This window comes from Brienomyrus brachyistius, chromosome 1 (assembly GCF_023856365.1).
Source record: "Brienomyrus brachyistius isolate T26 chromosome 1, BBRACH_0.4, whole genome shotgun sequence".
NCBI classification, from domain to species: Eukaryota; Metazoa; Chordata; class Actinopteri; order Osteoglossiformes; family Mormyridae; genus Brienomyrus; species Brienomyrus brachyistius.
The window spans coordinates 44446416-44474285 of NC_064533.1; the positions used below are offsets into that span (position 1 = coordinate 44446416).

General features: G+C 50.3%; 2 protein-coding genes across 2 annotated transcripts in view; both read right to left on the reverse strand.

The window, feature by feature from the left end:
* LOC125718031 (plakophilin-4-like) overlaps positions 1-27870 on the reverse strand; it is an 88832-nt gene that overhangs the window by 17771 nt on the left and 43191 nt on the right. The window contains exons 5-10 of the mRNA XM_048991544.1: positions 23590-23721; positions 22991-23178; positions 22024-22504; positions 17144-17167; positions 11858-12049; positions 1399-1591 (exon numbers count right to left, since the gene is read on the reverse strand). Of these exons, the coding sequence (XP_048847501.1) occupies positions 1399-1591; positions 11858-12049; positions 17144-17167; positions 22024-22504; positions 22991-23178; positions 23590-23721 (1210 nt within the window). The remainder of the gene's footprint in view (positions 1-1398; positions 1592-11857; positions 12050-17143; positions 17168-22023; positions 22505-22990; positions 23179-23589; positions 23722-27870) is intronic.
* LOC125717902 (uncharacterized) lies at positions 17156-21946 on the reverse strand. The gene is made up of 6 exons (XM_048991297.1): positions 18937-21946; positions 18848-18892; positions 18446-18625; positions 18266-18310; positions 17908-18087; positions 17156-17505 (listed from the first exon to the last, which is right to left on the reverse strand). The coding sequence occupies exons 1-6, from the start codon at positions 19264-19266 to the stop codon at positions 17377-17379; spliced, it is 909 nt and encodes a 302-aa protein (XP_048847254.1). The 5' UTR covers positions 19267-21946; the 3' UTR covers positions 17156-17376.

Sequence of the window (27870 nt, forward strand, 5' to 3'; positions counted from 1 at the left end):
CATTAATTTCTGGCAGATGCTAGTCACATGGGAGACAAATGTGCGTGTGCGATGACCTACCACCTTTAAGAGCTAAACTGGATTAAAGCAATTAATCTATAAAAACAGACGCATATGGTGGAATCAGATCTGGTCTTTTTAAATCCGAGTTATCTACTGATCTGCACTTAAATAAATTTACCATGAAATTAATAGTTCAGGCGGGTTTCAATTAACTCGGTGTTAAAGTTAGCTTTCAGACGCTACCTGACAATTCCATCAGCTCAGTGAACCATTCTTCCAAACTGGGTGCCTACATATTCAGCAGTTTGAGAAATGCAGAACACATTCGGCCCTGCTGTTACTCTGATACATTCAGCAGCGTTGCTGCTCCTGAGGGATTTCACCCTCCCGTCCATTTTTAAATGCAGAGGGTATAAGACTCTGGGCAGCCTCACTCACACACACTCAGAAACAGCAAACCAAACCGCGGACGTCCACCGCCATGGAATTGCTGTGCCACCTGGCTGCATATTCACAGGTGGGAGACCCAGCATGGTCCGTAATTCTGGCGCTGTCCCCCTACTGAGCCGTGAGCAGAAGCCCGACTAGGATGCCCCGCAGATTCTGCTTAACGTGATTGGTCAGCGGAATTAGGTTATGACCAGCAAAATAACCAATCAGAAGGCAGTTAACCAAGTCAGGACCTCACAGCGAGGGTAGGGAAGCCTTGTTACTTCCACCTCTGGCCCGTATCGGAGGTCTGGCCCGGCACCGACGGGGTCCGTTCCGCAACTGGCACAAACTACTGCAAAAAAAAACAGCTACTACTCGAGCTGCCACTCACAGCACCAGGCCCCTGACTGCATCCACGACGTAGGATGGCTAATCATCGCTAGGCAAGAGCTACAGAAATCAGCTCGCTTGTTGGTTAAGGGCAACCGTCAGCTATTCACCTTATAGACAAGAAAGGAATTACAAATATATTCTAGTTGTATGGACATACGAAGTAGTAAAATGATGACATTCTAATAAAAAAAAAAAAAAAAAAACAGGTTTTTGCGTTTATTGCTTAGGGCAATGCTTGTTAACAGGTGATCTGACCTCGTCAATATCATCGTATTCAAAAAAAAAGCTTACATCATGTAGTTTTGATTACCTCTTGTATGTACTCTGAAGGCGCATTAATGGGCAAAAAGGGAACGAGTGCCGGGGAGGAGCTACGGTTAGCCAATGGGACGTAACTGACGACACCAGACAGCCAATAGACTGTCACGCAGCACATATTTGGGCGAGCCAAGGCTGTAAACTTGCTAAACTAATTTCTCAAGGCATTATGAGTTCAAGTACAATGCGGATGCCACCCCTGACCTTGACACACAGGCACACCAGTACCAGTCCACTCATGCCAAGGGGTACCTGGGATCCTTCTGTATGCTGTCTATGGAGGGAGAGCGAGTGGCACCATCGTCCATGGCCACGGCCCGCCGGCTGTAGCTGGGCTCAGAGGGCCGGTAGTGGCGGTAGGCTTCGGTGTACGTGGCATAGTTACCCCCTTTATGGTAGGGAGCGGCACTGTGCTGGCTCAGGGTCCGCTGCAAGTTGCTCATACCTGTGGAAAGAGCACCAAGAGACCTAACCGTGAAGTTAAGCGGGTCAGCACCGGGTCACAGAGCTGGGCTTATGCTTTAAAGGACCACAGCGAGTCCAGAGAAGAAGGTGTCAGCTGTCGTGCCTTGAAGCTAGCAAACAGAGAAATTAGAGGCTATTAACTGGGTAAAATACTAGTGTAAAAAGTAGGACAATTATTCCCGGAATAATAACAGCAGTAAGAAAATGGCCAAAATCCCAAACTGAGACCTGTTATTATGAACAACGGTTTACAAAAAACAGACTCTTTATTCATAGCCCTGTTTCTTAATGGGCCCAGTACCGCAGACTGGCAGCTGTTCTGATGGGTCCTGCTCTTCCATAAGACCAGCAGGACGCATCCCTCGGTCTGGGACCCCTTAATGACGTCTGGGTGAAAACAACAAGATCCACGGCGCTGCAAGGGAGGTCCCTGTTGGCAGGCCAGAGACGGCCCCCCCTGTTACCGCACTCCAGCGGGGGACCTGCTCAGCCTTCAAAGGCTGCTAATTCAGGAACCGCACCGCTGCGGTCATCACAAAGCTACTGGCAGCAAACAGAGTTGCTTTTTAGATAATGCATTAACTAATTTATATTAATGATCCCTGTCAGGTTCTCAGCTTTAGGGAGTTTTGGCAGTAACCACCCCCACCTAACCCCTACTAGTATTTCATGTCAGAGCCTTTTGACCACAAGATCTGAATAATGACATCTTCTAAGTGTTTCCCAATTCGGTCCTCAGAGACCCACAGACGGGCCACGTTTATGCTCCCTCCCAGCTCCCAGCTCCCAGTAGAAAATGTGGACTGTCTGGCAGGGAGCTGGCGAGGAGCAAAAATGTTGACCGTCTGTGGGTCCCCGAGGACTGGACTGGGAAACACTGTTCTAAGCTGATCCGACATATCTGGGTGGTGAGGTTTATCCTGGCTTGTGCCATCATCATCATCATCATCATCATCATCCACAAAGCCTATAATTCCTCAATGAGATAAGAGCTGTATATCCAGGCATCCTTTGCTCATTAGTATCTAGAGCATGTAACTGACCCTCTGACCATCCCACCACCAAGCACTGAGAAGTGCTCATTAAAAGGCAAGGATCAACCTTGGTTCCGACAATGTACTTCCTGCTGGCAAACGCACACATGGTGTCCCTATGAGCAAATACACACACTGTGCCCGCCAGAGCAAATGCACACAGTGTCCCCCTGCACACACAGTGTCTCTCTGCCCACAGTGTCCCCCTGCACACACAGTGTCTCTCTGCACACACAGTGTCCCCCTGCACACAGTGTCCCCCTGCACACAGTGTCTCTGCACACAGTGTCCCCCTGCACACACAGTGTCCCCCTGCACACAGTGTCTCTGCACACAGTGTCCCCCTGCACACACAGTGTCTCTCTGCACACAGTGTCCCTCTGCACACACAGTGTCTCTGCACACGCAACGTCTCTGCACACACAGTGTCCCCCGGCACACACAATGTTCCCCTGCACACACAGTGTCCCCCGGCACACACAATGTTCCCCTGCACACACAGTGTCCCCTTGCACACACAGTGTCTCTCTGCACACACAGTGTCCCTCTGCACACACAGTGTCTCTCTGCACACAGTGTCCCCCTGCACACACAGTGTCTCTCTGCACACAGTGTCTCTCTGCACACAGTGTCCCTCTGCACACACAGTGTCTCTGCACACACAACGTCCCTGCACACACAGTGTCCCCCGGCACACACAATGTTCCCCTGCACACACAGTGTCCCCTTGCACACACAGTGTCTCTCTGCACACACAGTGTCCCTCTGCACACACAGTGTCTCTCTGCACACAGTGTCCCCCGGCACACACAGTGTCTCTGTACATAGTGTCCCTCTGCACACACAGTGTCTCTGCACACACAGTGTCCCCCGGCACACACAGTGTCTCTGTACATAGTGTCCCCCTGCACACACAGTGTCTCTGTACATAGTGTCCCTCTGCACACAGTGTCTCTCTGCACACAGTGTCCCTCTGCACACACAGTGTCTCTGCACAGACAACGTCCCTGCACACACAGTGTCCCCCGGCACACACAGTGTCTCTGTACATAGTGTCCCCCTGCACACACAGTGTCTCTGTACATAGTGTCCCTCTGCACACACAGTGTCTCTGCACACACAGTCCCTCTGCACACACAGTGTCTCTGCACACACAGTGTCTCTGCACACACAGTGTCCCCCGGCACACACAGTGTCTCTGTACATAGTGTCCCCCTGCACACACAGTGTCTCTCTGCACACAGTGTCCCCCTGCACACACAGTGTCTCTCTACACACAGTGTCCCTCTGCACACACAGTGTCTCTCTACACACAGTGTCCCCCTGCACACACAGTGTCTCTCTACACACAGTGTCCCTCTGCACACACAGTGTCTCTGCACACACAGTGTCTCTCTGTACACAGTGTCCCTCTGCACACACAGTATCTCTGCACACACAGTGTCCCCCTGCACACACAGTGTCTCTCTGTACATAGTGTCCCCCTGCACACACAGTGTCTCTGTACATAGTGTCCCCCTGCACACACAGTGTCTCTCTGCACACAGTGTCCCCCTGCACACACAGTGTCTCTGTACATAGTGTCCCTCTGCACACACAGTGTCTCTGCACACACAGTCCCTCTGCACACACAGTGTCTCTGCACACACAGTGTCTCTGCACACACAGTGTCCCCCGGCACACACAGTGTCTCTGTACATAGTGTCCCCCTGCACACACAGTGTCTCTCTGCACACAGTGTCCCCCTGCACACACAGTGTCTCTCTACACACAGTGTCCCTCTGCACACACAGTGTCTCTCTACACACAGTGTCCCCCTGCACACACAGTGTCTCTCTACACACAGTGTCCCCCTGCACACACAGTGTCTCTCTACACACAGTGTCCCTCTGCACACACAGTGTCTCTGCACACACAGTGTCTCTCTGTACACAGTGTCTCTCTGCACACACAGTGTCTCTGCACACACAGTGTCCCCCTGCACACACAGTGTCTCTCTGTACATAGTGTCCCCCTGCACACACAGTGTCTCTGTACATAGTGTCCCCCTGCACACACAGTGTCTCTCTGCACACAGTGTCCCCCTGCACACACAGTGTCTCTGTACATAGTGTCCCTCTGCACACACAGTGTCTCTGTACATAGTGTCCCCCTGCACACACAGTGTCTCTCTGCACACAGTGTCCCCCTGCACACACAGTGTCTCTGTACATAGTGTCCCTCTGCACACACAGTGTCTCTGCACACACAGTGTCTCTCTGTACATAGTGTCCCTCTCCACACACAGTGTCTCTGCACACACAGTGTCCCCCGGCACACACAGTGTCCCCCTGCACACACAGTGTCTCTCTGTACATAGTGTCCCCCTGCACACACAGTGTCTCTCTGTACATAGTGTCCCCCTGCACACACAGTGTCTCTCTGTACATAGTGTCCCTCTGCACACACAGTGTCTCTGTACATAGTGTCCCCCTGCACACACAGTGTCTCTCTGCACACAGTGTCCCCCTGCACACACAGTGTCTCTCTACACACAGTGTCCCTCTGCACACACAGTGTCTCTGCACACACAGTGTCTCTCTGCACACAGTGTCCCTCTGCACACACAGTGTCTCTGCACACGCAACGTCTCTGCACACACAGTGTCCCCCGGCACACACAATGTCCCCATGCACACACAGTGTCCCCTTGCACACACAGTGTCTCTCTGCACACACAGTGTCCCTCTGCACACACAGTGTCTCTGCACACAGTGTCCCCCTGCACACACAGTGTCTCTCTGCACACAGTGTCCCCCTGCACACACAGTGTCTCTCTACACACAGTGTCCCTCTGCACACACAGTGTCTCTCTACACACAGTGTCCCCCTGCACACACAGTGTCTCTCTACACACAGTGTCCCTCTGCACACACAGTGTCTCTGCACACACAGTGTCTCTCTGTACACAGTGTCCCTCTGCACACACAGTGTCTCTGCACACACAGTGTCCCCCTGCACACACAGTGTCTCTCTGTACATAGTGTCCCCCTGCACACACAGTGTCTCTGTACATAGTGTCCCCCTGCACACACAGTGTCTCTCTGCACACAGTGTCCCCCTGCACACACAGTGTCTCTGTACATAGTGTCCCTCTGCACACACAGTGTCTCTGCACACACAGTCCCTCTGCACACACAGTGTCTCTGCACACACAGTGTCTCTGCACACACAGTGTCCCCCGGCACACACAGTGTCTCTGTACATAGTGTCCCCCTGCACACACAGTGTCTCTCTGCACACAGTGTCCCCCTGCACACACAGTGTCTCTCTACACACAGTGTCCCTCTGCACACACAGTGTCTCTCTACACACAGTGTCCCCCTGCACACACAGTGTCTCTCTACACACAGTGTCCCCCTGCACACACAGTGTCTCTCTACACACAGTGTCCCTCTGCACACACAGTGTCTCTGCACACACAGTGTCTCTCTGTACACAGTGTCCCTCTGCACACACAGTGTCTCTGCACACACAGTGTCCCCCGGCACACGCAGTGTCCCCCTGCACACACAGTGTCTCTCTGTACATAGTGTCCCCCTGCACACACAGTGTCTCTGTACATAGTGTCCCCCTGCACACACAGTGTCTCTCTGCACACAGTGTCCCCCTGCACACACAGTGTCTCTGTACATAGTGTCCCTCTGCACACACAGTGTCTCTGTACATAGTGTCCCCCTGCACACACAGTGTCTCTCTGCACACAGTGTCCCCCTGCACACACAGTGTCTCTGTACATAGTGTCCCTCTGCACACACAGTGTCTCTGCACACACAGTGTCTCTCTGTACATAGTGTCCCTCTCCACACACAGTGTCTCTGCACACAGTGTCCCCCTGCACACACAGTGTCTCTGTACATAGTGTCCCTCTGCACACACAGTGTCTCTGCACACACAGTGTCTCTCTGTACATAGTGTCCCTCTCCACACACAGTGTCTCTGCACACACAGTGTCCCCCTGCACACACAGTGTCTCTCTGTACATAGTGTCCCCCTGCACACACAGTGTCTCTCTGTACATAGTGTCCCTCTGCACACACAGTGTCTCTGTACATAGTGTCCCCCTGCACACACAGTATCTCTCTGCACACAGTGTCCCCCTGCACACACAGTGTCTCTCTACACACAGTGTCCCTCTGCACACACAGTGTCTCTGCACACACAGTGTCTCTCTGCACACAGTGTCCCTCTGCACACACAGTGTCTCTGCACACGCAACGTCTCTGCACACACAGTGTCCCCCGGCACACACAATGTCCCCATGCACACACAGTGTCCCCTTGCACACACAGTGTCTCTCTGCACACACAGTGTCCCTCTGCACACACAGTGTCTCTGCACACAGTGTCCCCCTGCACACACAGTGTCTCTCTGCACACAGTGTCCCCCTGCACACACAGTGTCTCTCTGCACACAGTGTCCCCCTGCACACACAGTGTCTCTCTGCACACAGTGTCTCTCTGCACACAGTGTCCCTCTGCACACACAGTGTCTCTGCACACACAACGTCCCTGCACACACAGTGTCCCCCGGCACACACAGTGTCTCTGTACATAGTGTCCCTCTGCACACACAGTGTCCCTCTGCACACACAGTGTCTCTGCACACACAGTGTCTCTCTGTACACAGTGTCCCTCTGCACACACAGTGTCTCTGCACACACAGTGTCCCCCTGCACACACAGTGTCTCTCTGTACATAGTGTCCCCCTGCACACACAGTGTCTCTGTACATAGTGTCCCCCTGCACACACAGTGTCTCTCTGCACACAGTGTCCCCCTGCACACACAGTGTCTCTGTACATAGTGTCCCTCTGCACACACAGTGTCTCTGTACATAGTGTCCCCCTGCACACACAGTGTCTCTCTGCACACAGTGTCCCCCTGCACACACAGTGTCTCTGTACATAGTGTCCCTCTGCACACACAGTGTCTCTGCACACACAGTGTCTCTCTGTACATAGTGTCCCTCTCCACACACAGTGTCTCTGCACACACAGTGTCCCCCGGCACACACAGTGTCCCCCTGCACACACAGTGTCTCTCTGTACATAGTGTCCCCCTGCACACACAGTGTCTCTCTGTACATAGTGTCCCCCTGCACACACAGTGTCTCTCTGTACATAGTGTCCCTCTGCACACACAGTGTCTCTGTACATAGTGTCCCCCTGCACACACAGTGTCTCTCTGCACACAGTGTCCCCCTGCACACACAGTGTCTCTCTGCACACAGTGTCCCCCTGCACACACAGTGTCTCTCTACACACAGTGTCCCTCTGCACACACAGTGTCCCTCTGCACACACAGTGTCTCTCTGCACACAGTGTCCCTCTGCACACACAGTGTCTCTGCACACGCAACGTCTCTGCACACACAGTGTCCCCCGGCACACACAATGTCCCCATGCACACACAGTGTCCCCTTGCACACACAGTGTCTCTCTGCACACACAGTGTCCCTCTGCACACACAGTGTCTCTGCACACAGTGTCCCCCTGCACACACAGTGTCTCTCTGCACACAGTGTCCCCCTGCACACACAGTGTCTCTCTGCACACAGTGTCCCCCTGCACACACAGTGTCTCTCTACACACAGTGTCCCTCTGCACACACAGTGTCTCTCTACACACAGTGTCCCCCTGCACACACAGTGTCTCTCTACACACAGTGTCCCTCTGCACACACAGTGTCTCTGCACACACAGTGTCTCTCTGTACACAGTGTCCCTCTGCACACACAGTGTCTCTGCACACACAGTGTCCCCCTGCACACACAGTGTCTCTCTGTACATAGTGTCCCCCTGCACACACAGTGTCTCTGTACATAGTGTCCCCCTGCACACACAGTGTCTCTCTGCACACAGTGTCCCCCTGCACACACAGTGTCTCTGTACATAGTGTCCCTCTGCACACACAGTGTCTCTGCACACACAGTCCCTCTGCACACACAGTGTCTCTGCACACACAGTGTCTCTGCACACACAGTGTCCCCCGGCACACACAGTGTCTCTGTACATAGTGTCCCCCTGCACACACAGTGTCTCTCTGCACACAGTGTCCCCCTGCACACACAGTGTCTCTCTACACACAGTGTCCCTCTGCACACACAGTGTCTCTCTACACACAGTGTCCCCCTGCACACACAGTGTCTCTCTACACACAGTGTCCCCCTGCACACACAGTGTCTCTCTACACACAGTGTCCCTCTGCACACACAGTGTCTCTGCACACACAGTGTCTCTCTGTACACAGTGTCCCTCTGCACACACAGTGTCTCTGCACACACAGTGTCCCCCGGCACACGCAGTGTCCCCCTGCACACACAGTGTCTCTCTGTACATAGTGTCCCCCTGCACACACAGTGTCTCTGTACATAGTGTCCCCCTGCACACACAGTGTCTCTCTGCACACAGTGTCCCCCTGCACACAGTGTCTCTGTACATAGTGTCCCTCTGCACACACAGTGTCTCTGTACATAGTGTCCCCCTGCACACACAGTGTCTCTCTGCACACAGTGTCCCCCTGCACACACAGTGTCTCTGTACATAGTGTCCCTCTGCACACACAGTGTCTCTGCACACACAGTGTCTCTCTGTACATAGTGTCCCTCTCCACACACAGTGTCTCTGCACACAGTGTCCCCCTGCACACACAGTGTCTCTGTACATAGTGTCCCTCTGCACACACAGTGTCTCTGCACACACAGTGTCTCTCTGTACATAGTGTCCCTCTCCACACACAGTGTCTCTGCACACACAGTGTCCCCCTGCACACACAGTGTCTCTCTGTACATAGTGTCCCCCTGCACACACAGTGTCTCTCTGTACATAGTGTCCCTCTGCACACACAGTGTCTCTGTACATAGTGTCCCCCTGCACACACAGTATCTCTCTGCACACAGTGTCCCCCTGCACACACAGTGTCTCTCTACACACAGTGTCCCTCTGCACACACAGTGTCTCTGCACACACAGTGTCTCTCTGCACACAGTGTCCCTCTGCACACACAGTGTCTCTGCACACGCAACGTCTCTGCACACACAGTGTCCCCCGGCACACACAATGTCCCCATGCACACACAGTGTCCCCTTGCACACACAGTGTCTCTCTGCACACACAGTGTCCCTCTGCACACACAGTGTCTCTGCACACAGTGTCCCCCTGCACACACAGTGTCTCTCTGCACACAGTGTCCCCCTGCACACACAGTGTCTCTCTGCACACAGTGTCCCCCTGCACACACAGTGTCTCTCTGCACACAGTGTCTCTCTGCACACAGTGTCCCTCTGCACACACAGTGTCTCTGCACACACAACGTCCCTGCACACACAGTGTCCCCCGGCACACACAGTGTCTCTGTACATAGTGTCCCTCTGCACACACAGTGTCTCTGCACACACAGTGTCCCCCTGCACACACAGTGTCTCTCTGTACATAGTGTCCCCCTGCACACACAGTGTCTCTGTACATAGTGTCCCTCTGCACACACAGTGTCTCTGTACATAGTGTCCCTTTGCACACACAGTGTCTCTGCACACACAGTGTCCCCCGGCACACACAGTGTCCCCCTGCACACACAGTGTCCCTCTGCACACACAGTATCCCCCTGCACACACAGTGTCCCTCTGCGCAAACACACACAGTGCTCCGCTTGCACACACTGTGTCCCCCAGAGCAAACACACACAGTGTGTCCCTGCACACAAACATTGTGACTCTACATCCACTGCCTTCAGCCAGCTCAAAGGTCACCTTGCTTGATGACCTGGAGTGACACCAAATTTGCCCAAGATCTGAAGATTAGATGTGTGCAGGGGAAAATGACCTATAATGCAGTATCTGAAATTACAACAATGTCCCACATCTGCAAAAGTATTTCTGGATTCTGCCTGCCTCCTCCTGTTATGATACAGCAAAGTTCCTCTGTAAAATTCTACCAGAGATCTTAAAAAGCACCTATTAAAACCATGAGCATCATGAAATGATCAATGTAATTTGCCTTTTAAAAATCAAAAATCAATTAATTTTTTCCCCGAAAAATAACATTCCGGGAGGTCAAGCCAGATCCCAGATCTACATTCCATGTTACTTCCCAGAGTTCTTTGCACTGGGGATCGATATTTTCATCGAGTGCCACACTGACCTCAGTTCTCGCAGCCGAATGTACGTACCGCCGAAATAAAGAACAAAGAACAAAAAAAGAGAGCCCTACTAAAAAAGGCCATTAAAATCTAATTTCACAGCATAACAAAAACTGTTCTGGGATCAAATTGGATTTTTTTTCTAATGAAGTAGGCTTACACAAAAGCCCTAAACAGTCATTTTTCTTTCTCAGTACGGCCCGGGGTAAACACATTACGCATGCTTATCTACAAATACCGTTCTGGGCACTGATACAATTTATTACCCGACTCCCCTGGTAGATAGGAGAGTCCCGGGGGGGGGAGAGAGGGCTCACGACGGGAGCCCGATGGCAAAGAAATGGGCAAAGTTTAAAGTGGGGCTGGATTTAATTTAGCGACAACCCCCTCTCCAGTGCCGGGGTATGGCCAACCCACATAACACCCCAGATTACTGGATGATAGTCAGAAGTAGGTACAGGACGATAATCATTAGCAATAATTAATACAATGAATAATAGTGGGCAATGTAAAGCAGTCTATTGGCTGAAAATGTCAAGGGGCTTGATTCCACTAAGTGCCACTGTATTCTCCGGACTAGTGGCTATCTCCAGCGGCTTGCAGCTTCATCATTCTTTGGTGGAGTACCCTAACCCCCCCCCCCCCCCCTCAGCAGCTGTTCACTTGGGGCTAAGTACAACCCTCAAGGATGATGGGGCACAGCAGAGGGGATGAATGCAGTTCAGCAGGTGAATGTATACAGTGGCACAGCAGGTGAGGATGCTGAGCATCCTAACCCCAATTTGCTCTAGGTACCGTCTGAGCCTGTTTTCTTAAAAATGTATGTGGATTTGGATAAAAGCATCATCTACATACATAAAATCACACTCCCCTCAGTTCATTTCCAGTAAACAGATGGTAGGGATAAATAAAATAAAAATAAATAAATAGACAGAAAATGTTTTTATTGCAAGGAAATGAGATGTTCTTCTGGGATTTCGCAGTGGAGGTTCACTGGTCCACAGGATATCAGACTGGTCGCCACGGCCAGAACGCGTACCTGAGCTTGTCCTGTAGAGGGCACTCTGGGAGCCGTGGTTCAGGTCAACAGTGCCATGATTGGGACTATGGAACAAGGGGGCCTGGAAGGTGCGGCCCTCGTAAATGGGGGTGATGTGGCGGTCGGGAGACATGGCCATCCTCAGGTCCTGACCCAGTAGGCTGTGCTGGCTGGCGTAGGAGGTCCGAAGGCCTGTGGACAGCAGCATATTATAGGGGTTAATTCACAGCCCACGTCACGCCCTGCCTGCACCCCCCCCCCACCTGACACCCCACCTCTGTCGCTTCTAATAAGGATTACAGCCAAAAAGGATGGTAGGGATGGAGGCCTGTGAGCAATGGAAAAACAGCAGCATTTCAGGCATGTTTGTGATGGGCAGCTGGGGGGGAATCAAAGGCCCTGACAAAATGACATTTTATCCCCTTTTTCACGCGTACGTTGCTAACGGCTTATCTGAAATTAATTTAGCGAATTTTTTAAATGTCTGCGAAACATTGCAGTGGAGTGCAACCGAAACGCAACGGCGGTCGTACTGAAAAAGGCCACTGGGGGAATAAAGAGCACATTCCTAGCTAAAACAAAAGGATGGAAGCTGCAAGAACTGGCAAGAAGGGAAGCGAGCAGATGTCTGTTTGCCAACAGGGAAATGACCCACAGCTCAGTAGGTGCAGGAGGTGCCGAAGGTCAGGATGCACGTGTGTGTGCGTGTGTGTGTGTGTGTGTGGATTATGTTTATATTATATTATGGGGACCAAATGTGCCCCGCTATGTAATAAAAATCTGTTATTTTGACATTCAGGGGACCATTGTTTAGGTCCCCACAATGATCTGTGAACACAGTCAAAAAACTTATGGTTACTTATGGTTAAGGTTAGGGCTGGATAGGAGTTAAGGCTGTCATGTTGAGATTAGCGTTTTCCCCATAGAAATAAATGGAGAGTCCCCACAAAGATACAATTACAAACACCGCGTGTGTGTATGTGTTAGTGGATATAGTGTATATACAGCATGTTGCCATCTTGTTCCAGCTTTCTTTGTGAGGCGTCCTGAAAGGCACCTTTAAGTAAAATGTATTTATTAATATTGTATCATTACATTATTAAAGACAAACAAAACACAAAGGAAGCGGCACAGTAATAAGCCAGTGGATGCAGGCATTCGTCGCTTCCGAGCGAGCTGCCTCTGGGGGGCCGGGTTTCCACCCCCAACGGCATCCGAACTCTCTTGGCTTCGACTCGGATGTATATCCGAGCGGACGGATGCAGTATCGTCACGGCCACTTTTGAAATTATATGTGCAATTACTTTCATCGTCGTAACGATGCCGTTCCACCGACCATTAACGTTCTGCCGGCCTGGGGAAATTCACTGGGGGTGACAAGTATTTACTCCGTCAGGTTTTCTCTGATTCACGGCCCCGGCTAAACGGGGGGAGTAGAATACGCACGTGGGCTTCACAGGACATGCATCGTGGTGTGGGGGCGACGGAAGCTAATCGCACATTGGAGAAAGAAATGAGACCGTGTGAGTGCGGTATGGTAAATCAGAGATTGCTGCGTCGTCTGTGCGGCACATGTGACTGGGGGGGGCGGGGGGGGTCATTTACTGTCCCTTATCGGGGATGAGGCGGCGCTACTGGAAGGGCTTACCAGGCAGGACACTCGCACACTCGATTTCCCACGGAAATAAAGCCCCCATTTCAGGCGAGAGAGAAAAGGCCATTTTTGTCACTGCGCGATCTGAGTGAAGACACTGCCTTTAATAGAGCCCTCCTAGAAGATGGGGAACCATCATTCCTAGAAGATGGGGAACCATCATTCCTAGAAGATGGGGAAGCATCATCAGGAAATGGCTGGGAAAATGTTCCACATTGTGAATTACATTATATTATACTTTCATAGTTATTTATGGCTTTTAATAATGGCTTTTATAGAAGACAGTTTTTTTTTTGTGAAATCAGGGTCAGACAGCCCTTTGAGGAACTGGGGATCACAGGCCTTGCTCAAGGGGCCGACAGTGACATCACTCTGCTAACCCCAGGATTTGAACCGCTGACCTTCCGATCACAGCGTCCTAACCCGCTGAGCCACAAATGCACCCCCGACATTGCATAATTTGTATATGCATATATATTTTTCTGGAACATTAACAGACGCACAGAGATGGGTCTTTACCAGAGCACAACGTGCAAGCTGGGAAACCCAGTAGAAATGACACGGGCACAACCGAGAGGAGGATTCTGGGAAGGGGAGCGTGACTTTCTCCATGGTTTTAAGCCCATCTGACACAGGTTGATATTTACAAAAATGAAAAACCTCCCCAGTAAAACGTAGCATAATCTTTCCAGCAGAAAGCCCGCCCTCGCCCCCTACTGAGCAGCAATTAATCCAGCATGGAATGGTATTTGCATTTGTGGGGGGGGGGTGGGGGGGCCCAGAGAAACTCCCCATCTTTAATCATGTGATCTTCAACATGGAAGCTCCGAAGATTAAAATAGCACTGTGGAGTCATAATTACAAATAAACTGCTCTGTGAAATGGGGGAGGGACAGAATACAGCAATGCTGGCTTTTACACAAAAAAAACTCACTTAGAACCCCAGTTTTAAATTTAATACTGAGCCATTCCTCCCACCATATGAACAGGTGAGCAATAGGCTGCGTCAGTGGCTGGTTATGTGGTCTGACACCTCCAGGGCTGTTGGTTTAATTCCTCTGTGAGTGTGTATGTGTGCGCGCACGTATGTGCAGGCCTCTGTATGTGTCAGGTCATGTAAACATTTTGATGTCTCCACAAAGTCCTAAAAAAACAAATCTTTTAATCTATAGAGGTAATCAGAAACCTAAAAATACTAAGAGTGTTGTATTTTGCACGTTAAGGTTAGGACTGGGTAGGGTTTAGGTTGTCGTAGTCTGGATTAGGGTTACGACCATAGAAATTAAGAATTTTATAATGTTATGTATTCAAGGGGCCCTGCGATGGGCTGGCCCCCCATCCTGGGTTGTTCCCTGCCTCGTGCCCATTGCTTCCGGGATAGACTCCGGACCCCCCGCGACCCAGTAGGATAAGCGGTTGTATTCAAGGGCCCCTACAGAGTGTTGGGTCCCTAGAATCTGCCAGTGTACCCATGCCCCTGCTGTGCCCCTGCTTCCCATAATCCAAACAGCCACACGGTATGACAGAGCAGTTGCTCCTACGCCTTGGTGACATCCCGTGATGGACCGAATTGCCATGTGGAAAGTCAGAGACAGTCTCTGGACTGTCTTGCTAAAGCTCTTACAGAAAATAGATGGACCGCACAGGACGTTGATACCCTTATTTATGCATTACTGAAAAACGTAATTATTTTAATGCATTGCCGACATCAGACGAAATGAACGCAGACAAAATTATCGGCATGCTAAATCCGCGGCACATAAAACAAACAGGGGAAATTAGCTACAGAAAGAATTACTCAGTGTAGTCAATTCTGAGATGACGTCCCATCAGACTCTTCCAAAAACTTCCTGTTGAAATGCAAGTGGATTTATGGCTGCCTGTTATAGCTGACAGGACCGCCTATATCTGAATTTGTATTTTAAATGTCGGACCCCACAATACGCCTCATTAATTGGACAGACATAGCACCAGTGGCAAAGATGCTAATGCTAAAGGCAAACAGTATAACGCTAAAGTTATTTATTCCATATGGTACAGTGACCTGGCAATCACACCTGCCCATGTGACCCTGCATAAGGTAATACCATGCTGCTTAGCTGCACTATTTTATGTGCTAGACATAATTTATAGAAGCATCATTAGTTACCTTAATTTGTTAGCCTCTGAGCATCTTTGAGAACATCTGCTACGTATGTGTTAAAGAAATAAATAAAAAAGATTTAATGGTGTTGACGCTTATGAAGAGTCAAGCGATTAATCAAATGACAAAATTCCACTCTCACAGAAAACGGGAAAAAATGGCCTCACATCGAACTGGAAAAAGAGGGTTACGTATGTTTTTTTTCCAATTCCCCGAAGAAGCGTTCATCGGGGTTTACGGCGTAACGTCCTTTGAAGGGTCTTTGTGGTCCGCTCATGAGAGCTCTAGAACAAGCTCGCCTTTCACATCCCTCAATTAGCCATGCTATCATTTCATCTTTTCACTATAAACAACAGGCAACTTCCTTCAAATCGCCAGACAACAGAGACGATAATCTAGGCTCAGTGTGGCAGCGACGAGAAGCAGCTCAGGGCTACAGATATAGTCACAGCCTCCGAGATCAAAAGCAAGCAAAAGGCGGACGGAAAGAGGGAAATTAAAGCCAGATGTTAGGACACAGACAGGAGATGGGACAGGAGGTAGAAGACACTGCGGCCAATAATCAATTTTTAGCAGTTGATGTAAAAATAATTTTCTCCTGGCTTCTGCTCTGTCTGGATTTTGATCTAAGTTCACTGTCTGGATGTTCACTGGGGGAGGGGGAGGGGAGAAATCAAACATCATAATTACTTGGGAAATTAGATCACATAATGTATTCCCAAAAATCCAGGCTTCCAGAACATGCCTTTGATGTCGTTTCCATGAATGAACATCTTTGTTGTTGGAAACAACAAAGGAAATAATTTAGTGGTAAAAATAATTATTAATTATTAATTTCGTTAATTATACTTTAAGAGTATTTGCACAATAAGGATCAAAATTGTGTCATGAGAGAAATGCGCTTAAATACCTGTAGTCTGGATGCAACACCTGGTTTACCCCGCTCACCACCAGGTTTACTCCACTCATCACCTGGATTAACATGCTCATCACCTGGTTTACCCCGCTCACCACCAGGTTTACTCCACTCATCACCTGGTTAACCCCGCTTACCACCAGGTTTACTCCACTAATCACCTTGATTAATCCGCTCACCACCTAGATTAACCTACTGGATGAACCGCCCAAAGTCAATTTCACCAGTAGTGTCAGGTTAATGTGATCAGCTCCTTCAGATTGTAGTGTGGAAGGCCTATCTGTCTCTAGGGGGCAGGTAACATTCTGTGGGGGAGGAGCAGGGTGCTACACAGGCTGGAGCTACTTATTGGTGTCAGGGGGAGGCAGAGACGAGGACAGGAGCACAGCAAGTTTATGCAGCCTCTGGACATGAATAACATTGGGGTTGCAGTGTGAGAGGAATATGACACGAACACATGCACAAACACACACATCAAATCATTATAAGCATTTTTTAAATATCTAAGGAGGTTGGGGGAGGGCATGATAATGACATGAGAAGGGGGGGCAGTGGGTAGGAGACGGAATTCACCTTGTAGTTCATCTATCAGTGCGTCTGGAGATTCCCATTGGCCGCAAAAAACAAGACAACAAAAAACATAAAGAGAAAAAGGAAACAGAGACAGTGTGAAGAAGGAAGCCAGGACAGAAATGAGGTCATTCCTGAGCGGACAGGCGGCACCACATTAAGTACCCATGATTCTGCAATCACAAAAGGGAGCGACGAGTATGATTATGCACATTTCATGCCACTGAATCACATTTTTAATAACGAGGACGCCGTCTGTTCAGATGAAGCAGCCTAATTACCACTGAGAGGAGGCACAGCACCACAAGAACGGCATGAATCTCAAACATTGCCGTGCGTTTTACACGCCGCTTCCCAAACGCCACCTCTGCTGCTGCCGTATGTTCTACACGCCACTTCCCAAAACCACCTCTGCTGCTGCCGTATGTTCTACACGCCGCCTCCCAAACGCCACCTCTGCTGCTGCCGTATGTTCTACACGCCGCCTCCCAAACGCCACCTCTGCTGCTGCCGTATGTTCTACACGCCACTTCCCAAAACCACCTCTGCTGCTGCCGTATGTTCTACACGCCGCCTCCCAAACGCCACCTCTGCTGCTGCCGTATGTTCTACACGCCGCTTCCCAAACGCCACCTCTGCTGCTGCCGTACGTTCTACACGCCGCCTCCCAAACGCCACCTCTGCTGCTGCCGTACGTTCTACGCGCCGCTTCCCAAAACCACCTCTGCTGCTGCCGTATGTTCTACACGCCGCCTCCCAAACGCCACCTCTGCTGCTGCCGTATGTTCTACACGCCGCTTCCCAAACGCCACCTCTGCTGCTGCCGTACGTTCTACACGCCGCCTCCCAAACGCCACCTCTGCTGCTGCCGTATGTTCTACACGCCGCTTCCCAAACGCCACCTCTGCTGCTGCCGTACGTTCTACACGCCGCTTCCCAAACGCCACCTCTGCTGCTGCCGTACGTTCTACACGCCGCTTCCCAAAACCACCTCTGCTGCTGCCGTATGTTCTACACGCCGCCTCCCAAACGCCACCTCTGCTGCTGCCGTACGTTCTACGCGCCGCTTCCCAGACGCCACCTCTGCTGCTGCCGTATGTTCTACACGCCGCTTCCCAAAACCACCTCTGCTGCTGCCGTACGTTCTACACGCCGCCTCCCAAACGCCACCTCTGCTGCTGCCGTATGTTCTACACGCCGCTTCCCAAACGCCACCTCTGCTGCTGCCGTATGTTCTACACGCCGCCTCCCAAACGCCACCTCTGCTGCTGCCGTATGTTCTACACGCCGCCTCCCAAACGCCACCTCTGCTGCTGCCGTATGTTCTACACGCCGCCTCCCAAACGCCACCTCTGCTGCTGCCGTATGTTCTACACGCCGCTTCCCAAACGCCACCTCTGCTGCTGCCGTATGTTCTACACGCCGCCTCCCAAACGCCACCTCTGCTGCTGCCGTATGTTCTACACGCCGCTTCCCAAACGCCACCTCTGCTGCTGCCGTATGTTCTACACGCCGCTTCCCAAAACCACCTCTGCTGCTGCCGTATGTTCTACACGCCGCTTCCCAAAACCACCTCTGCTGCTGCCGTATGTTCTACACGCCGCCTCCCAAACGCCACCTCTGCTGCTGCCGTATGTTCTACGCGCCGCTTCCCAAAACCACCTCTGCTGCTGCCGTATGTTCTACACGCCGCCTCCCAAACGCCACCTCTGCTGCTGCCGTACGTTCTACGCGCCGCTTCCCAGACGCCACCTCTGCTGCTGCCGTATGTTCTACACGCCGCTTCCCAAAACCACCTCTGCTGCTGCCGTACGTTCTACACGCCGCCTCCCAAACGCCACCTCTGCTGCTGCCGTACGTTCTACACGCCGCCTCCCAAACGCCACCTCTGCTGCTGCCGTACGTTCTACGCGCCGCTTCCCAGACGCCACCTCTGCTGCTGCCGTATGTTCTACACGCCGCTTCCTAAACGCCACCTCTGCTGCTGCCGTATGTTCTACACGCCGCCTCCCAAACGCCACCTCTGCTGCTGCCGTACGTTCTACACGCCGCTTCCCAAACGCCACCTCTGCTGCTGCCGTATGTTCTACGCGCCGCTTCCCAAACGCCACCTCTGCTGCTGCCATATGTTCTACACGCCGCTTCCCAAACGCCACCTCTGCTCCTGCCGTATGTTCTACACCGAGATTCCAAAGGCCACACTGTTGCTGCCGTATGTTCTACACCGAGATTCCAAAGGCCACACTGTTGCTGCCGTATGTTCTACACCGCACTCCCCAAATGTCACTTTTGCTGCTGCCATATGTTCTGCAATGTGCTTACCAAACTTTACCTCTGCTGCTGGCGTATGATCTATACCACGCTTACCAAACTTCACCGCCGCACATTCTGAACCAAGCTTCCCAAATGTCACCGCCATGCATTCTATACCATGCCTCCCAATCATCAACATGACACATTCTATACCATGCTTCCCAAACATTACCACTGCGCATTCTGTACCACGCTTCCCAAACATTACCGCTGCGCATTCTGTACCACGCTTCCCAAATGTTACTGCCACTGCAGTGCATTCTGTACCACGCTTCCCAAATGTTACCGCTACTGCTGCACATTCTGTACCACGCTTCCCAAGCATCACCGCTGCGCAATCTATACCATGCTTCCCAAACATCCCCGCTGCTCATTCTATACCACGCTTCCCAAACATTACCGCTGCGCATTCTGTACCACGCTTCCCAAACGTTACTGCCACTGCAGTGCATTCTGTACCACGCTTCCCAAGCATCACCGCTGCGCAATCTATACCATGCTTCCCAAACATCCCCGCTGCTCATTCTATACCACGCTTCCCAAACATTACCGCTGCGCAATCTATACCATGCTTCCCAAACATTACCGCTGCGCATTCTGTACCACGCTTCCCAGACATTACCGCTGCGCATTCTGTACAACGCTTCCCAAACATTACCGCTGCGCATTCTGTACCACGCTTCCCTAACATCACCGCTGCGCATTCTGTACCATGCTTCCCAAACGTTACCGCTACTGCTGCACATTCCGTACTACGCTTCCCAAATATCTGCAGATGTGCCGATTGCATCTGCCTTTATTTTCTCTTGTTCTAATGGTCCGGTCCTGCTAATATCCTCCTTCATCAGATACTTCAAAGCACAGATGATTAGTTTTTATGGCCCCGCAGACAGAAACAAATGAGCAGAATCAGACCCATTGCTCACGTCTGGATGACAACCTTTTGGCTCCCAGTAAGCCCCCCTCCCCACCCTCCAAAGTGGGAACCTGAATCCACCTGGATATTCCATACTGGTCAAGATGGATACAGGGATGATACCAAGTGGAAAAAGTCGCTACCAATGGCCCCCTTCCCCCGAGAGCTCTGGAGCACGAAAAAACAGTGGTGAGGTGATCACTGACCCTTGCCCCCACACCTCAGGGCACCGCCTGCTCAAAATACTCACTTTTGGGAAATAACCTACAAATCTGTCAAAAAGCAGAACAGACCAGCACTTCAACAGACTCCCAGAACCATTTTCTGGGTTAACAGGTGACCCTGGGGCGATTCAGGGCCCCCACACAGCCCCAAAGCCCCCACCCAATACGAGATTCTAATTTTACATCTGCTTATTCTTTCTCGTTATTGCTTTACACTTCATCCACATTTCCATTTACTTATTCAGCAAATGCTTTGATCCAAATACAATACCTCAGATCACACATTTCTGCTCACTTTTGCACAAGTTTAAGTGGAAACCTGCCGTCAGCCACCCAATTTACTCGCTGCACTTGTCTGTCCCGCCATACGATGTTGCTGCCACCAGATGCATTGTGTCTCTAAGTCGAGCAGGACCGGAACCACCTGAGCCAAAACCGGTACTGAAGCTGGGAGCGGTCCTTTCCGTTCCTGAGGTTTTGATCATAAAATCTTTCCCTGTGGAAAACACCGAGCACCTTTCTTCCAAAGTTTTCGACAACAGATAAAACAAAAAAGGCAGACGTCTGAAAACAGGAGAGCAACAGGAAAGTAACAGGAATGAAATGAATTAGAGAATCCTTCCGGAATGTTCCGGGGAGTGGAGTCGAAACCGCGTCACTCTCTGTAAACAGGTAACGGTTTCAAAGGACACTCGTTGGAGTGCCTGGGGGGCGGGGGAGGGGATGCTTTCAATCAACACACGGGGAGAAAAAACAGGCTGAATTATTCATGGGAGTGGGGGCTTGCTCACAGAGCACTGGGTGAGGAGTAGCTTAACGTGAGAGTGATGATCAAACATGCCACTGGCAGGAATTAAAAGCCTCGTTACATCTGACGTTGATGCCCATTCAGGGAGCCATAGGAAAGCATTAGGCCATACGCACGTCACAGAAGAGATTGAATAATTGATCAGTTCCACAAAGCACTCCAGATGCCCTGTTCACAGGCCCCGTGCAGCACATACATATGTGTGGATATATATACACAATACAGGCACATGTGTGGATAAAAATACACAAAACAGGCACATATGCTTCTTATATAACTTCCTGCAAAGTTTAAGGGAAATATTTCCTTGTAGTGGGACAGAAACGGTCCCACGTGCACGTTTGGGTTCCTGCTTTTTGGCAGCTGTGGGATTCATGCCAACCTGGAGATGTTAAACGCATCTCATGTGCTACAAGCCCCGAGCAGAGACATTTCTGTTAGGGAGCGATCTGAGGCTCTAACAGTCAGTGTCTGCCACCAGTACATATGGCAGACTGTGTCCGCAGCGACGGAAACCCCCCCCAGATGGGAGGCGTCTGGGTTAATTAATCTTGAGCTCTGCGGAGATGCAAGCGGAATGGGAAAATCTGTGGAGCATCTGGGGCAGGATTCAGAAACCCACCTGTGAGGCTGTCGGGCCGCGGCGGGAGCATGCGCTCGTAGAGTTCATAGGTGCGCGGGGCGTAGAGGTCACCGTCGTGTAGCAGGGAGCGTGGCAGCGTGGAGCCGTAGTGCTGAGGCACCGCCATCATGCCAGAGCGCACCGGCGAGGGTGAGGAGGACCCCGGCGTGGCGACGGGGGAGCCGGTGCGTGCCGGCGCCTGGTATGAGGAGGAGGAGGCGGCGCGGCCGGCACTGCCAGGCCGCATGGAGGCTGGGGAGCCGGGCCGCTGGGAAGCGGGCAGCGTCGCCGTGGAGAATACTGCCGCCAACGGCTTGGGCTCGGCCACCACCGGCGAGCCGTAAGCGCTGCCCAGCAAGGTGCGCAGGGAGCCGCGTGACGGGGACACGGCACTGCCGTACGCAGGCGAGTGTGTGCGGGACGGCACCGAGCTCACCCTCCGCATGGCCCGGCCCGAGCCGGCGGGGTGACTCCCGGTCACCTGAGGGTGGGGGGCAGAGGAGATCAAAGACAGGGCTCAGAAATCCAGATGGGACAGGAGCGACGAAGTGCCTGGGGAACGGCATCAGCGGCATCAGCGCACTGACACTTCGGCATTTGGACAAACAGGCTCTGAAACACCTTCTCCCCTCCGGCAGGAAGGCTGCTCAACAGCTAACAGCTAACAAATAGCAAGCACTATTTGTACATTTCGTAACTATCTTAACTATTTAACTGGTCACTGTTTTTCTAGTACTAGGGAGACTTATTTCATTGCCTGCAGCTCCTGCTATGTGCTAAATGCATTTGATAAACTATGATTTGATTTTGATTCACTTTGGTTAATGTTGCCCCCCCAAAGACCATTAATAACGACATCGGCAGAACGGCATCAAAAACAGACTGATTCGGTTGAAATGAAAAGATATAAATCAATCATAATGCTCAGATAAACATCCCCCCCTGGAGAAGGAGGGCAGAGCGGTACCTGGATGGAGGCCTGCCCCTCGGCGCGGGTTCCGCGGCCCAGCGAGTTGCCGCTGCCAGGATAGGAGTGCTGCAGCCTGAGTTCCGCCTTGCCGGCACCCTGTCCACTGTAGTACCCGCAGGCCTCCTGGAAGCCGCTGTCCGAGTACGAGTTCATCTGCGTGGAGCTGCGCGAGTTCCCGGCCGACTCTGCTGGGGACGGGGGAGAGGAGGCATGCGATGGGCACAGAATCAAGTAACCGGCACACACCGCCTGCGGCCCCCGCGCGCCCCGGCATCCCACAGTCGAGCGGAGCTGTGGGCGCTGGCATTCTCCCGTCGAACGACGGCGGCTCGCAGGGCTCCTGCTCGGCCACGGCTCCCTGTCCGCACTATTTCAGCTCTGAGGCAAACCATGTGAAACTGTGAGTTACATGACAACGTGAAGGGTGTGACGCCGTGAGTCATGTGGCGGCGCGGCCCATGGGAAACCAGGTGCCGATTCAAATGCTGCAGCCTTAAAATGCGGCACAGCCCGGTGCTGGGATGGAGAGTCACTGTGTTATTGTTGGGATTCTGTGTGTGGGGTTGGGATAGGTGGTGGTGGGGGGTTTGACCGACCCTCACTTTCATGCAGAGATGTCTGCTCGGGGGAGTACAGCGATGCCTGGTCCGCCTCACTCCGCGTGCAGTAGGTGGGTGACTGTGAGCTGTCCGTCACCCGCGATTTGGTCTCACCCACCACCGAGGCGTCTGGGAAGGGAACCGGGAGTTAGAACAGAATGCTGATCAAACCAAGGAAAAAGGCAACAACTGTGTCGAGAGCGTGTAACAGGAACCCGATGTACCAGAAAAGCCAGCCTGAGGAGCACACAGGTTAAGACTCTGCCCAAAAGGGGCTGAGCTCATGTCAGGTCCCGACAGATTCCTCAGCCTAATTACTCAGATTAGTAAATTACAGTTTACCATGCGCTGATTCAAAACCACTGAGCACATTATGAAGCTCTTCTTTAAAAATCATCACTTTATTGCTTGAGAAGGTTGTCCAGAATGTCTAAGTCATCTGCTAATTCAGTCATCTACATGAATGCAATTAAAGCTAAACTCTGATACAAGTGACCTCCACGGACCGATGGTCAAGCGAAATCCGTTATTTTCTTGGACATTAATAAGAGCCGAGTTCAATGGGAAATTTCGCCTCTACAAGAAACACACGTTTCAAATGCAGAGATGTATTTCAGGAAATTAATTTTCGTTCTCCCGAAGATTCCAATTTGCAGGGGGACATTATCAGTAGTATTGATCGCAATGGGATTTACATGTCAGGACGATGCACAGCTTCACGGCCTACTATGTAACCCACCCCCTGCCTACGATGGCCTGGTTATGGAAAGACGCTGCCCTGCCAATAAATCATCTCTGTTATGAACAGATAAGCGGCTGCGAACGAGGGACGCCGACAAATCAACACTAAACAGCGGCACTGAACAGCGGCACTGAACAGCGCTCGTTCAGTTAATACACAGAAATGATAACTGCAGCTCGAAGAGCCATGGCACGAGAAGAAAAAGGGATAATGACCAATGGGCTAATGAAACAGCCAGAGATTCACTCACATCCTTGCATTACTCGAAACATATATATTACACAACCTCGACAAGGCTTACAATGATATTTCAGAGAGGAAGGGAAAAATCACAAGGGAAGGAAATAACAGCCAGTTCCTATTCAACCCTGTTTCCTGCATGCGGCCACACATCTCCCAAAGCAAACACATGACCTCACAGGTGACTACACATCTCCCAAAGCAAACACATGGCCTCACAGGTGACTACACATCTCCCAAAGCAAACACATGACCTCACAGGTGACTACACATCTCCCAAAGCAAACACATGGCCTCACAGGTGACTACACTTCTCCCAAAGCAAACACATGGCCTCACAAGTGACTACACATCTCCCAAAGCAAACACATGGCATCATAGGTGGCTACACATCTCCCAATACAAACATGTGGCCTCACAGGTGACTACTCATCTCCCTATGAAAACGCACAGTCTCACAGGTGGCTACACACCTTCCAATGCAACTCACAGCCCGCAGGCAGCTACACATCTTGCAGTGCAAAACGGGCACCCTCAAAGGTAGCTACGTGTCGCCCAATTGCAATGCACAGCCTCACAGACAGATACACATCTCCCAATGCAAACACATGGCCTCAAAAGTGACTACACATCCCCCAAGGCAAACACATGGCCTCACAGATGGCTACACATCTCCCAGTGCAAAATGTATGACCTCACAGGCATCGACACATCTCACAGTGCAAAACGCACGGCCTCATAAACAATTACACATCTCCCAGTGCAAAATGTATGACCTCACAGGCATTGACACATCTCACAGTGCAAAACGCACGGCCTCATAAACAACTACACATTTCCCAATGCAAATGCACAACCTCACATGCAAACGTCCATCACAATCCATCTGGCCAGCTTCTGATTATAAAGGTCTGACCAAACACAGTCCAGATCTTTCTGAGAATAAACAAACCTGAGTTGGTTCTGCAAAGCAGATGCTTTCTCAGTCCCACATTTCGGGCACCCAGAAAAAGACTGATTTATATGCACTGCGCGCAGACTCCGAGAATCAAGACCAAACACACGATATCCATCACCCTGCCCGTGACGGCATAGAAAATCATTCTGAATAACTGGGGAAGGCACTTTGAAGCTAAAATTTTCTCCTTGAAGATTGGGACAATTACACAGAATGATGATTCCATCACAAAACATCTACTTAAAACTCTTATGCCACCAAACTTCCTCTAATCACACAATCCAAGTAGAACTAAAATACAAACAATAAGTTTCATTTATGACCTCATTTTAAATTATGCTTTTGCAATCACTCAAATGGACAAAACATTCAATAAAGTGTATTTAATCTCAGCTAAGTATTAATTTGGCTGATTATGAATCCCTGCAGTCACTGCATTGGTGCGTAACAGGGACACAAATAATTTGATTTGAATATCCGCGGTTAATACGTCAAATGGAAATTCCATTAGTGAAATTTTACACCATTAATTTCATCAAAATCTTCAAATATTAACGTGACAATACCCCACAAATGTGACTAATGACAGCTTTGACAAATTACCCGAATAATTTCCGCAATTAGTGCTAAACTAGATTTTACTCTGTTGGACACTAACAGACCTTTGCAGATGCTAAACAGTAAATCATTTTTCGTCTTACAAACAGGTTTAGGCAGTCTTTCGTGGAAAGTTACTTCTTATTCAATGTCTGGAAGAGAAATTTTACTAGCATAAGTCATCCTTTGCAGTATCTGGTTTTCAAGGTACTTACTGGTTAATTTGAGATGGGCTCAATGCAAATGCAAGTGCAACCTATATTTATAGATCTCAACAAAACCAGCTCATGGTGCTATTGTGTTTTTTTTATTTTATTTCTTTGTATTTCCCATCATTTGTGTCTTCTTTTATTCATTCTGTTGCCTCTGATGCCAGCTTAGTTAGATGTGTTGATTTTTTAAATCCCCTTTAGCCACTAAAAAAAAAACAGATTAGCAACAAAGATACCTACTTTTTGAGCAGGCAATAGCCACTTTCCTGTGCTCTGAAGCTGCTTGTCCAAACGAGTACAAAACATGAATGAGCTGTGACTGGATGAAAGAGTTTTCTGGGACCAATCACTATTCACCACTGTTTCTCCATCCTTTCCATTTTCTAACTACTATGGATGTTTCTGGGCAATTTGATCGCAAAAGCGATATGGTCTCACTTATATATTATGGAGACGTAGCAACACATGCTATGCGGCCTACATACTGCAACCACACCATGAATATTTAGATGTAAGCAGAGAACTGTGCCATGTTAAAAAAACGACACTAAGAAAAGCACAGGAAAAAAATGGCATTTATGGGCTGCTTAAAGCCATGTATAGCTAATGATTCTACGGTCTACTGTCTCTGCTGCAATATGTCAAGTTTTCCCGGGCATCTTTGCTAAAACAGGTACAGGGCTGCCGGACTTGGTCAGCTGGCTGGAGTGAGATTTTTAATTTGAGGCCAGTCTGCACACACATGCTCATATATGTAACAGTTTTATTACCTTGCAAATAGAGTGTAGGGTTTGCAAACTACCCCAAACGCTGAGAGTTGCAAACCCGAGGGTAGAAAGCCATCCACACTGCCATTTTGTCAACAACAACAAGTTCCTAGAGACAGACATGGAAATGGCACATACTGACTTGTGATCATACTGGTGGGATGTACAAAGTTGCCTTATACCTTCCGTTCGGGTTCTTTCTATTTGTTAAGATGCTGGGCTACTTTTAAGATGACCATAATATTTTCTGCAAACCTGACAGAACCTATTGTTTTAGCAATATGATGTCGTATGTGGTGATTACCCTTCAGGTGCACCGCCTGAGCAAGGTCCCTGAGGTGAACTTTTTTATTTGTTCTGATCCCACCCGCTGTCCATGATTGGCTGACATAAATGTGACGCCGCGGGGTTGGTCAGCAGGACTAATTATGCAGTTACCAGCAGGCTTTGCTCCGCACCACACGTAGCTGTGAACAGCGTAAATTAATATTAACTAATATTAAATTGATATCTGTATTAATGTAACCGCGCAATGTTTGTCGTGGAATGCTTGTTGTGTAAACTGTTGACGTCCCAGTCTGTGCCACTGCTAGTATTAAACCAAAAGTGACTTTTAATAAAGAGAGCAACTTCTATTTTAAAAGAGCTGTCATCTCGCTTATTAAAATGAATGACGCACTCGCTGAGATAGGTGCATTTGCACTCGGTACGTGGGTCTGCTGCATCAAAAACATTCTGCGTCCTCTAGGGTCGTGGCGTGAC

Bases quoted from the DNA above. Each gene is read 5' to 3' on its own strand.
- LOC125717902 (XM_048991297.1), bottom strand. From the start codon at position 19,266: ATGGCAGCAGCAGAGGTGGCGTTTGGGAAGCGGCGCGTAGAACATACG. The intron at 18,311-18,445 runs GTGGCGTTTGGG...GCAGCAGCAGAG, and splicing joins AACATACGGCAGCAGCAGAG to GTGGCGTTTGGGAGGCGGCG. The intron at 18,088-18,265 runs GTGGTTTTGGGA...GCAGCAGCAGAG, and splicing joins AACGTACGGCAGCAGCAGAG to GTGGCGTTTGGGAAGCGGCG.